This window comes from Marmota flaviventris, chromosome Y (genome assembly GCF_047511675.1).
Source record: "Marmota flaviventris isolate mMarFla1 chromosome Y, mMarFla1.hap1, whole genome shotgun sequence".
In the NCBI taxonomy this organism is placed as follows: Eukaryota; Metazoa; Chordata; class Mammalia; order Rodentia; family Sciuridae; genus Marmota; species Marmota flaviventris.
The window spans coordinates 13,538,627-13,550,973 of NC_092519.1; the positions used below are offsets into that span (position 1 = coordinate 13,538,627).

At 37.4% G+C, this 12,347-nt stretch overlaps 1 protein-coding gene across 8 annotated transcripts in view; it reads left to right on the forward strand.

Annotated features, from left to right (window-relative positions):
- The first annotated feature begins 1,498 nt into the window (after positions 1–1,498).
- The window catches only part of LOC139703458 (lysine-specific demethylase 6A), a 188,852-nt gene continuing 178,003 nt past the window's right edge, over positions 1,499–12,347 (forward strand). For all 8 annotated transcript variants that reach the window (XR_011705766.1, XM_071606909.1, XM_071606916.1 and 5 more), the window contains exons 1-2: positions 1,499–1,970; positions 2,183–2,246. Coding sequence is in view for 7 of the 8 variants with exons in the window: in XM_071606909.1 (XP_071463010.1) it covers positions 1,819–1,970; positions 2,183–2,246 (216 nt within the window). In the remaining variant the exon portion in view is untranslated. The remainder of the gene's footprint in view (positions 1,971–2,182; positions 2,247–12,347) is intronic.

Genomic DNA, 12,347 nt, shown 5'->3' on the forward strand with positions numbered 1-12,347 from the left:
TCCTTTGGCAGTATTGGAGCTTATTGACCACAGAGTGAGATTTCCAGCCACTCCATTACCCCTCTCCCAACCCCCATTTGCGGGGAAGTATCCAGGGACTGAACTCAGGGGCCCTCTACCACTGAGCCACATTCCCAGCCCTAATTTGTATTTTATTTAGAGACAGAGTCTCACTGAGTTTCTTAGGGCTCTCTGTTGCTGAGGCTGGCTTTGAACTCCAGATCTCCTTGCCTCAGCTGAAGGCTGAGTTGTAGGCCTGGGCCACTAGGACAGGCTCTATCCCTTTTTAGGGCAGGGTCTTGTGACTGGGCAGGTCTCAAATTGTGATCTTCCTGGTTCAGCCTCCAGATTCCTGGGATTAGTGGTGTGTACCACGTCGACCCTAGTATTTGTATTTTTCTTATGTAAGAGTGTTTACGTTTGAAAACTTCTTCAGTCCTGTAGCTCACCATTATCATAATAAATATACTTATGTTAACACAGCTATTCACAATATTAAGACCTGTGTAGCCTTTCACAGTAGAGTAAGAAAAGAATAGATCTGTTTCAGAGAAAATAATGGGCTAAGATATATAAAATCAGCATTAAAATGTCGCATTAAAGAATCAAGGGGCTCAGTCAGATGAAGGAAGCCTGCAATCTCAGCGTCACTGGAGTCTGAGGCCGGAAAAGACAAATCCAAGTTTAGTCATAAAAAATAAAAAGGGCTGAGGATGTAACTCAGTGGCAAAGCGCCTCTGGGTTTAATCCCTACTTTCCTCTCCCACGCAAACAACAAACAAACATAGAATTTTGGATAAACAGAGTTAAGGGCAACGAACCAGCATCTATGGGCAACCCATCAATTATGGGAACAGGTCCTACAATGTGTTGTTTCATGTGGAAGAGTGAAAAGGTAGGGAGAACAAGTAAGTGTGCAGCGGTGAGAAGTTCGGCAATCTGCGGTCACTTAGCGAGAAGACTCTTCCTGCGGTGTAAAATTTTTGTCTTCTGGACGTCAGTATGTAACAAGATCCTCTTCAGTGTGAGGTGATCCCGCACCACAAGGCGTGGATGGGCTAGGTGCAACCAGGCAGGAAAACGTCCTTGCGCTGCATTTGAGTGCACCGCGGGAGATGTTTTATCTCGCTCCTTCTACCACCTCCTTTTTCCTCGCGAGACCTAGGTGGCTACCGAAGGACAGACACCACCCGGACCTTCCATTCTTTGTACTAGTAAATTTACTAGTTCGAGTTAATTTAACTCGAGCAATCTAAAGGTTGTTTCATTCCGAAGACTACCTTTTTGCGGACAGATGTGACCATAACCCACCTACCCAAGTTAGTGTGTGTTCTGTTCCCTGGATCTTAGTATTTCTGAACGGCTGAGTTCGGCAACTAGCAAGTTCAGTGGCACCATCGCTGACGTAAGTCAACAAAAGTCATGTGATGCAAGCCGGTCACCTCTATTGGTGAGCCTGGTTGGTTGTGGAGAGAGGTCACGACAGTTGCGTGGGGTTTACCTTGTGACACTATTACAACAACTTTGTGTTGGTACCGGCTAAGTTTGTAATTCTAAGAATTTCTCTTGGGCTGTCCAGCATTGTGAGCTTTTGTGTTCTTCTGGTCACCACCTCTGCCTCGTGATGTTATCTGGTAGCGGAGCCTTGTAGCCCCTACATCTGCAGTTTTCGCCTGTGCTTTGGAGTTTCGGGTCGCGACTGTCTGCGATCGCTATAAAGTTGCTTAGTCTCAAGCTGTGTTTGAGATCACCATTTGAAGCTCTGAACACGGTGGTGAGTGGGCGTCAACGTGGGAGTTACAAATTTGCGGCGTTTCCATGAAATCCTGTGCATTGTCGCTTGCCACTGCCGCGGCTACATTTGGTGATGAGGAAAAGAAAATGGCGGCGGAAAAAGAGAGCGGCGAGAGCGAAGAGGAGTCCCTCACCTTGACAGTGCAGGAGAGGGAGGCGCTCGGTGGATTGGACAGGTACGGACCGTGGTCACGGGCAGGTTGACTACTCACCGGTTGATGCCACTCTCCAGAAGGGCCCAAATGCAGCTTGACTCCGGTGGCGACGGGAGGTCACCTCGTCTTGGCATTCACCCAGCCCTTGCTGCTTTCCGGGCCTCGGTTTCGGGAAGGGACGGGTCAGTGTTTTTCCGCGAGCTTTAACAAGACACGTGTGTTTCTTCCTACAGTCGCCTCTTCGGGTTCCTGAGTCTTCGCGAAGATGGCGCCAGTATGAAAACCCTACTGGGCAAGGTAGGGCAACTACGCGAACACAACTGTCTACACGATCTTTTTGCCCTGCGTTTTGCTAGTCCTTGTAATTGCGTCTCGCGCTGTTCTAGCCATCTTTCGTTGCAGACAACAGCAGTGGCCAAGGGGCATTTGAAAAACTATTTATCACTTTTGCTGTCCTCTTGCCCGATCATATTGCTCTCTAGCTGTCCAAAATCTTTATAGTTTGCGCCTGTTCTTTGTGGCCTGGCTTAACAGACTCGTTAGCATTGCTGGTGTTTTAGACCTTTTTGGTTAAGCCTATGATTTCTGAATGTTAGCTCAAAGTTGGTCAATTTTGCAGACTTCTGAAAATTTACTATTTCCCTGTCGTCCTACTTTTTTTTTTCTTTTTAAAATTAAATCCGCGTTTGGCTCCTAGCTTGTTATGTCTGATTTAATCGCACGTTTTATGCTTTCTTGTATTACTTTGTCTCCTAAGGATTAAATTCACATAATTTTTTGCGTTCAGGAGTTTGCATTGGAACTGGATCTACCCTCATTGTCATTATGTTTGACTGAAACATAAATGATGTACTTACTCTTTTTAGTATTTTGCCATCAGAAATAGTGCTGAGAATGTTGTCTGTGTGTGTGTGTGTGTGGGGGGGGGGGGTTTGGTTTTTTGGCCTAGAAGTCTTGATGCCTGGGTTTTAGAGACCGAAGACATTTCCTTGTTTGTGTGAAAAGTTGGCACTGTCATTTAGTTAATGGCTGCTCCTATCAGCCAAGATGGCGGGAAATAGTGGGAGGAGAAATGAAGAAGGAATTGTTTTCGTGGCGCGAGGAGATATAAACAGGAAAATCTTAGCGAAAAGATCTAATAAATTGCCTGGCACAAATTCATTATTTGAAAGGGGAATTATCGGTGTCTTTTCAAAGTAACATTCTTAAACCTACTATATATTTATCGTTTGACACATTTAGTTACTTCTTGTAGACTGTTGGGTACACTCCATAGAACCTTACTTTTAAGCCAGTTTATGACCTGATCAAACTTATTATTTAAAATGAATTATATCCTGTCACTTGATAAGATGAACGTAGGACTGTACAAAAAATGCTACATATAATAAATGCTGCATCCATTACATTTTTCTCGTATTTGGTTGAAATCAGAAATTATGAACTTGACAGTTTGTTGCCTCAAATGAAAGAAACACTAGTTTCAACCCCCCTCCCCTGGGGGGGGATTTGAACCCAGGTCCTCATGCTAATTTTTTTCTTAAGGATTTTTTTTTAAATTTTTTATTTTTTTGTATCTGGGATTGAATCCAGGGGGCACTTAACCACGGAGCCACATCCCCAGCCCTTTTTATGTGTTTTCTTTCACAGACAGTGTCTCACTAAGTTGCATAGGGCCTTACTAAATTTCTGAGGCTGGCTTTGAACTCAGGATCTTCTTGCATCAACCTTAAAAGTAGCTGCGATTATAGCTGTATGCCACTTTGTCCAGCTTAATAAAGGGTTTTTAAACACAGATACATTAAAGTTGTACGAATTACGGGTAATATTTAATACATGTATTCATGTATTTGGTAATATTTAAGTCAAATTAAAATATCTCTATCTTCAAAAATTTTCATTTCTCAATGATGAAACTTTCAAAGTTCTTTTGGCTTTTTGAAATCGAAGTAATTCCCTTTTTCTGTAGGCATAATACTATGTAATTGTACCTGGAATTTCTTGCTTCTGTGAAACTGTAACTTTGTATCCATTTATCAATGTTCCCCATCCCTCCTGGGTCCTTTCTTTTCCAGGTCTCTAATAAGTTCAGTTTACTCTCCCCTTTTTTGAAATCAACTTGTTTGAATTCCACATAAGTTAGCTATGTCCACGTCTTTCTGTGCCTGATTTATTTCATTGAGTATAATGATTTCCAGTTCCATCCATGGTGCTGCAAATGTCAGATTTTCTTATTCTTTATGGTTGAATAGTATCCGATCGGGTGCCATTTTTTAAAATGGAGATTTAACTTGCATGGATTTTAATATGTAGTTTGGTTTAGCATAGTCTTAAGTTTTTTTTTAATCTGTAATCTATTTTTTTTCCCCCTGTGGTGCTGGGGATTGAACCCAGGGGCCTATGCATGTGAGGTAAGCATTCTACCAACTGAGCTATATTCCCAACCCCTATAATCTATTTTTAAATTTTTGTTTTGATTGCAAATAATGACCAAAAATCAGTGATGTGATACTTTTTTTTCCTAAAAATTCATTTCATTTGATTGTTGAATATGATTGTTAAATACTATGGAAGTGAAAAACCTATCCATGAAAACTACTGGCAAATTGTGACTGGCTTTAATATTCTTTTTTTTTTTTAAGCTATTTTTTATACCTTTGTTTTATTTATTTATTTTTTTATGTGATGCTGAGGATAGATCCCAGGGCTGCACACATGCAAGGTGAGCTCTCTACCACTGAGCCCCATCCCAGCCCCTTTAATATTCTTTAAGTTAAATTGAATTATTGGGGGGGAAAATAAATGATGTTGGGATCTGGGGGATTGAGGCACAAGGACCACAAGTTTGAAGCTAGCCTGGGCAATTTACTGAGATTGTCTCAAAGAAAAATAAAAATGTCTGGGTCTGGGATTGCAGTCTAGTAATAGGGTGATTGCCTAGCATATGTGAGGCCCTGCATTTAGGCTCCAGTACTAATAAAAAGCGGGGGTCGAGTGTTCTGCATGTAGTTATCTCTTTGGATTCCTGAGCCTTCATAAAGATGGTCACTTCTAATTTAACTTGGATTGTATTTTGGAGTATTTATTTCTGATTTAACTTGGAGTTTATGAAGTTGCTTGCAATTGATAGTGTTCAAAAACATTGGGGGAAAAGGTCTTATCATACATATTGATGATCCATACTTAAAAATAAATACTACTTATGAGTGTTTCCATGGGATTAATATTTACCTTATGATATTAGGAGTTCTAAATTATAATATATGTTAGTAATATTTTTTTTGTTTGTTTTGTTTTTTTAAACTGGGGATGGAATCCAGAGGCACTTCACTACTGAGCCACATCTCCAGTCTCTTTTTGTATTTTATTTAAGTCAGGGTCTCACTGAGTTGCTTAGTGCCTCACTAAGTTGTTGAGGCTGGCTTTAAACTTGCAATCCTCCTGCCTCAGCCTCTCAAGCTGCTGGGATTATAGGTATGGACTACCATGCCTGGTCATATGTAATGATTTTTAATAATATTTTTTTAAAAAGTGGGCAGAGGTTGCTTAAGCATATATTTGAAATTGCATGTGATCTTTAATACTGAGAATTTATACTTAATGTAAATTTTTCATGTTTGAGTAATTAAGTGAAAAAAATTAAAAAAATATATTTAGTTTTTACTTATAGGTAGACACAGTGTCTTTATTTTACTTTATGTGGTGCTGAGGATTGAAGCCAGTGCCTCATGCATGCTAGGCGAGCATGCATGAGCCACAACCCCAGCCCTTAAGTGAAAATTTTTGAGAGCAGTATTTTGTTCTGTTTTTTCTTTTTTTGTTGCTGGGGATCAAACCCAGGGCCTTGTGCACTTGTGCATGCAAGCAAGCACTCTACCAACTGAGTTATATCTCCAGCCCGAAAGAGCAGTGTTTTTTAAAAGCATTGAATTCCTTGCTGGGTACAGTTAACACCTGTAATCCCAGTGGCTATGGAGGCTGAGCAGGAGGATTGTGAGTTCAAAGCCAGCATCAGCAAAATCAAGGTGCTAAGCAAAACTCAGTGAGACCTTGTCTCTAAATAAAATACAAATTGGGCTGGGGATATGGCTCAGTTTCTGGGTCCCCTTGTTCAATTTTTTGAACCCTTGTTCAAAAAACAAACAAACAAAACATTGAAATTCTATTAGGAGCCAAATGTTAGTTTTTCGTATTGATGTTGTGTCCTATATGAACATCCCTGCCTTGTGATAGGCATTAATTGCTGTAGCAGTTAAGATAACACAGAGATGTGATGAAAATCAGTATGTAAATTATTCAGAAGTCCAAGAATGGGAAACATCATATAACCTAGCTATATTTCTCCTTGGTTTGTAACCAAAAGAACTAAAATCAGCATACTGCAGTGATATGTGCATGCTTATATTTATAGCAACACAGTTTAAAATAGGCAGTTATTCAGCCATAAAGAAAAATGAAATTATATCCCTTACAGGAAAATGGATGGAGCTTGAGAGCATTATGTTAAGTGAGGTAAGCCAAAATAAGAAAGGCAGTGGTTGAATGTTTTCTCTCAATTGTGGAAGCTAGAGAGGAGAAAGGAAAAGAAAGGTAGGGGTAGGGAAAAATATTATTAAAATCAAAGCAGGAGACCCATAGAGTAGAGGGTAGAGGACAGGGGGACCAAAGTAAGGAGGTGTGGAGGGAAAGGGGAAATAGTATTGACCAAATTATATTTTTATATCATGTGCATGTAATAATGCATGACAATATTATAAGTAATTGTAATACACCAATAAAACATGAGGGGGAAATAATTTTAAAATAAAATTATGATTTTACTCAGGGGAAAAAAAAACATGTAACTGGGAAACGTAAGAGAATACAGATCATGGCAGGTATGCTATTTGATGACTCCTCAGGAGTTTTTATCCATTAATCTTGTTTATTCTTGACAGTCATGGCAAGAGCATCCTGATCCTATGGTACACCTGGTCTCTGAAGCCGATAAGATTGTTTAAGGTGGGTGGGTAAGATTCATGCCAAACTTTCATTACCTCAGAAGCTATAAGTCAAAGTGGGATAACAGAAGGAAAAAGAAACAAACCACTATCTACTGGCTGTCAGACTATGAGTTGAGGCTCAGGAATGCTTTTGCTCTTTGTCCCTTTGGTGGTCTTTATTTTGGTACTAGAATTATTAGTAGAAAGATGAATAGAGAAATTATAGTTTGTTTACTATTCAACAGTAAAATAGGAGGTCTATTTTTTAGAGTAGGTGTTTAAAAGCTTTGGAGGTAATGACAGAACTTTAAATTTATTAAAACATGAATTTTTCAGGAATTGATCGTGTAAATGATAGGAGAAAACATTAAAGTGATTTCAAAAGTGTTTTATTTTTGTTCTGAAATATATCAATAATAGTATTTAAGGTGATTTACATTGTATATGTTTTCTATTTGATGACTTTTACCAGATTCATTTCATTTATTCATTTTCAGTTCTTAAGGAGATTGATATTTGAGTTACAGAAGCAACCATAGAAACAATGTAATGTGTTTCTTTTTTTTTTTTAAAGAGAATTTTATTTATTTATTAGTTTTTCGGCAGACACAACATCTTTGTTTGTATGTGGTGCTGAGGATGGAACCCAGGCATGCATGCCAGGCGAGCGTGCTACCGCTTGAGCCACATTCCCCAGCCCCAAATGTGTTGTTATTTAGGAATTAGAACTTTTATTTGATGCATTAAAAGTGCAAAAAAAAAAAAAAAAAAAAAAAAAAAGAAAGAAAGAAAAAGATTCCTTGGAAAGAGGCTGTCTTAACAATTATTTATATATTTTACCAAAAAAGTCTTAATCTAAAATATTTCTTTAAAATTGTGCCACATTAATCACATAAATCTTAAGACATAGGCACTATTCAAAACTATATATAAACAGGCAGTTTTCTAGGTTTGGTTTACTTTTTCATAAAGTTCTCAGCTCTTTTTATAGTCAAACAGACTGCCATTATTTATAAACTAGTGAAATTGTTATGTATGACATGACGTTTTGTTACTCAGGTGATAAACTTATTTGTAGGCTTACACTGTATATCAAAATGGAGTTTGCAGGCTTTTTTTCTTTTTCTTTTTTTTTGCATTTCAATCCATTATCATACTTTATATTCTGATGTTAATGAATGGCTCCTGCTCTGTGTGTGTGTGTGTGTGTGTGTGTGTAAGCTCAGGGTTGTTCGTCTACTGAACTACTTTAGTCCTTTATAAATTTTTTTTCCAAAATAACAGTTTTTGCTTGAGTATTACAGGGCAGTAAAATACAGTCTGTTGGATTTTCAAATAAAAGTGTCAATGTTCAGCTAAAAAACAAAATCTAAATCAACATAATTTGGCTATTATGTTGGTAAGATATGTGCCTCTATATAGATGGTAAATTAATTCAGTGGCATGTGTAACAGTTTTTCCTGTCTTTAATTTCTACTTCATTTTCATTTCATTAGTATAATTATTTTATTTTATATTTTTTAGAGAGGGTCTTGCTAAGTTACTAAGTCTGATCTCAGATTTGTAGCCCTTGTACGTCAGCCTCCCAGTAGATGGGATTATAGACTTGTGTCATTGTGATAGAATTGTATCAGTTTTTTAAAAATGATATAATTTTTTTTGTCTGTTTGATTTTGATCAAATCTTAGTACTTTAAAGTACCAGGAATGGAACCCAGGGGTGCTTGACCACTGAGCCACATTCCCAGGCCTTTTTTGTATTTTATTTTGAGACAAGGTCTTGCTGAATTGCTCAGGGCCCCACTAAATTGCTGAGACAGGCTTTGAACTCAAAATCCTCCTGCCTTAGCCTCTTGAGCTGCTGCATTACAGGTGGGCACCTCCTGGCCTCGCTAGCCATTTATTTATTTATTTACTTGCTGGGGGTGGGGGGCACTGCTGATTGAAATCAGGATCTCACAGCCCCAGCCCTGTTTTGTATTTTATTCAGAATAGGATCTCACTGACTTGCTTAGGGCCTCACTAACTTGGTGGGACTGGCTTTGAATGTACAATCCTCCTACTTCAGCCTCCAAAGTATCTGGGATTACAGGTGTGTGCCACAGTGCCCATCTTGGCTTTTGTTTGTTTAATTTTATTTGTTAGTTGTTTTACTTTATTTATTTATCTGCGGTGCTGAGAATTGAACCCAGTGCCTCATATGCTAGGCACATGCTGTACCACTGAGCCACAACCCCAACCCTTAGCCTTTGTTTTTAAAAGAGATTTTTAAAGGTATAAAATTAGTATAAAATCATATTCACTTTTTTCTTAGTGTCTTAGAAAACTTTCTTAATGCTTAGAGATTGATTCCATGTTCTTAAAGATTATAAAGTATTCTTTTTAAAAATTTTTTTTAAGTATTTATTTTTCAGTTTTTGGTGGACATAACATCTTTATTTTATTTTATGTGGTGCTGAGGATCGAACCCAGTGTCCCGCATATGCTAGACAAGCGCGCTACTGCTTGAGTCACATCCCCAGTCCCAGTATTCTTTTTTTTTTTAAAAATATTTTTTAGTTGTAGATAGTCACAATATCTTTATTTATTTATTTTTTATATGGTCCTGAGATTCGAACTCAGTGCCTCATGCATGCAAGGCAAGTGATCTACCACTGAGCTACAACCCCAGTCCCTATATAGTATTCTTTAAAAAAAATTTTTTTTTGTTATAGATGAACCCGATATCTTTATTTCGTTTATTTATGTATTTATTGGTGCTAAGGACCGAACCCAATGTCTCACATGTAGGAGGCAAATGATGTGTTCCTGAGCCAAAACCCCAGTCGCTTAGTATTCCTTTTTTATGTCAGTTTAAATAGTGTTTGAGAAATCTTAGTTTTTATATTTTTCTTTTAACAATTTTCTTATATAGAATTTGGCACATAGAAATATTTTTAGGAATGCAGTAATGGAACAGAGATAGGTTCATTTGTATTTCATGTTTATATCAGTTTGTATCCTTTAGTAATGCCCCATTCTCCACCCACCAATCTTAATTAAGTTTCTTCAGAAATCCTCCCCATATTTATTCTTATTAACAGAATATCAGCAAAAATTTCTGCAAAGAACTCATTATGATTTGGAATTTACTATTTGTGGGGGCTCTGTGTTTACTCTGGCTCGCAAAAGCTAAATTTTCGTACAAGAATTGTTACTTCTGCTTTCTGTGGTAAAGACTTTTGAAACCTCTGTCTACTCTAAAAAATTGGAATAAAAAAGCCCTTTTTAAAATTTCAGTGAACTTTTAAATTCCTTCTCCCACTGGGTATAAAGTTCAAAGAATTCCCAGACTTATGGTCCAGAAATTTTTAGGTGATAGTCGCTCTTGAGCCCTACAGCTCATAAACCTTCTTCCTGCTAATTCCGTGTGTCCAGCCTCATCAGTCCTACATCATCCTCAGTAAAAATAGATGAGAGGGCTGGGGTTGTGGCTCAGTGGTAGAACACTCCCCTAGCACATGCGAGGCCCTAGGTTTGGTCCTTAGCACCACATTAAAAATAAATAAATAAAAATACTGTGCCCAACTACAAATAAAAAAAAAAAATCAATATTTAAAAAAATAAAAGAACAGATGAGAGTGTCATATTTACTTCTTATTGCTATTAGTTTTGTTATTAGAAACAAGTCATTGCTTGCCTTTTGGGATTTGCTTTTCTAGTGTAAGCACAGTTGAACTTTTTTTTAAAGATTAGAAGAGTCCCTTATGTGCTTTTTCTGTATATTATTAATCCCCCCCCATTATTCAGTATTAGTTTTTTGTTTGCTTTTTGTGCTGCTGTGGATCAACCCAGAACCACTGAGCTATATTCCCAACACTTTTTAAAATTATTATTATTATTTTTTGGTACTGGGGATTTAACCCAGGGGCAGTTTACCTTTGAGCTGTATCCTCAAACAGCTCCCTCTTTGTTCTTACTTTTTGAGACATGTTCTTGCTAAATTGTTTAGGATCTTGCCAAGTTGCTGAGGCTGGCTTCCAATGTGTGATCCTCATCTCAGCTTGCTGAGTTAACAGGATTATAGGAGTATACCATTGTGCCTATCTTGCAATAATTTTTGTTTTTTGTTTTTGGTACTGGGGATTAAACTGACCATTGAGCCACATCCCCAGCCCTATTTTGTATTTTATTTAGAGACAGGGTCTCACTGAGTTGCTAGCATCTCCCTGTTACTGAGGCTGGCTTTCAACTCAGATCCTCCTGCCTCAGCCTCCTGAGTCACTGGAGTTACTAGTGTGGACATCTGGGCCTGGCTTGCATTAGTTTCTTAACTGATCCCTTAACTGTTCTTCATCTTACAAAGAAAAAAACTTGCATTGTTTTTAGTTTTTGTTATTTGTTATTATTTTTCTCAGTACCTGTAAATATGCTTCTAGAGTTCTGGAAAGAGGGATTGGAATTAGTACTCTTTAATAACCCAAGACTGATAAGAAAAACTTGATTACTTGAAAGTAGTTTTTATTTTTATTTCTGATATATCTGAGGAATTTGTCATGATCTTGTTAGTAAATAATGCATTATTGTGGTGATTTGAGAAAAGAGAAAGTTGCTTAGAGTATGAAGCAAGTGAAATTTCATTGTCACATTTATTTCTGAGGCCTTCCCCTACGACTGGATAGAGCCAAAATGGATTAATATAGTCTTAAGAATATGTTCAATTTGCTAGAACAACCATAATAAATTTTATTTGTCAAAAAACAAAACAAACACTTATTATATATGTCTAAATTATTTAAAAGTAAATTCAGCCTTTTAATTATTTTTAGTTATGGTGATTTGGTACTAAATATGTTCTCCAGGTAGATAGAGTAGAAGAGACTGAAAACTGCTAACTGAATTTAAATTTTTGAAATGGGAGACTCTAATGTTGTGCAAGCTGATTTTTAAACTCTTTGACTCAAGTTATCCTCCTACTTTATCTTCATGAGATGCTAGGACTCCAGACCCACATTGCATATTTATCTTTTTTTTTTTTTTTTAAAGTTCTGGATGGTCACAATACCTTTATTTATTTGTTTATTTTTATGTGATGCTGAGGATCAAGCCCAGTGCCTCACAGGCAAGCAAACTACTACTGAGCTATAACTCCAGCTCCGCTCAGTTCTTTTTTAAATTTAAATTTTACTCTTACGGATGGTTGAGTTTTCCAGGACTAGAGAGGGTCTTTAAACTTATTGAGGAATTATATATTGAATTAGGTACTTACAAGCTTTTTGTTTGAAGTGTCTTTTTTATTCAAAGGAGGAAAAAATGAAGGCATTTTATATGAGAACTCTAACAACCTATTATCTCAACAGACTCTTCTGAGTAAGATAAAATATTTGGATAGTAATAGGATATTATCTTTGTTCCTTTATGGGATAGTTTATCTTAGA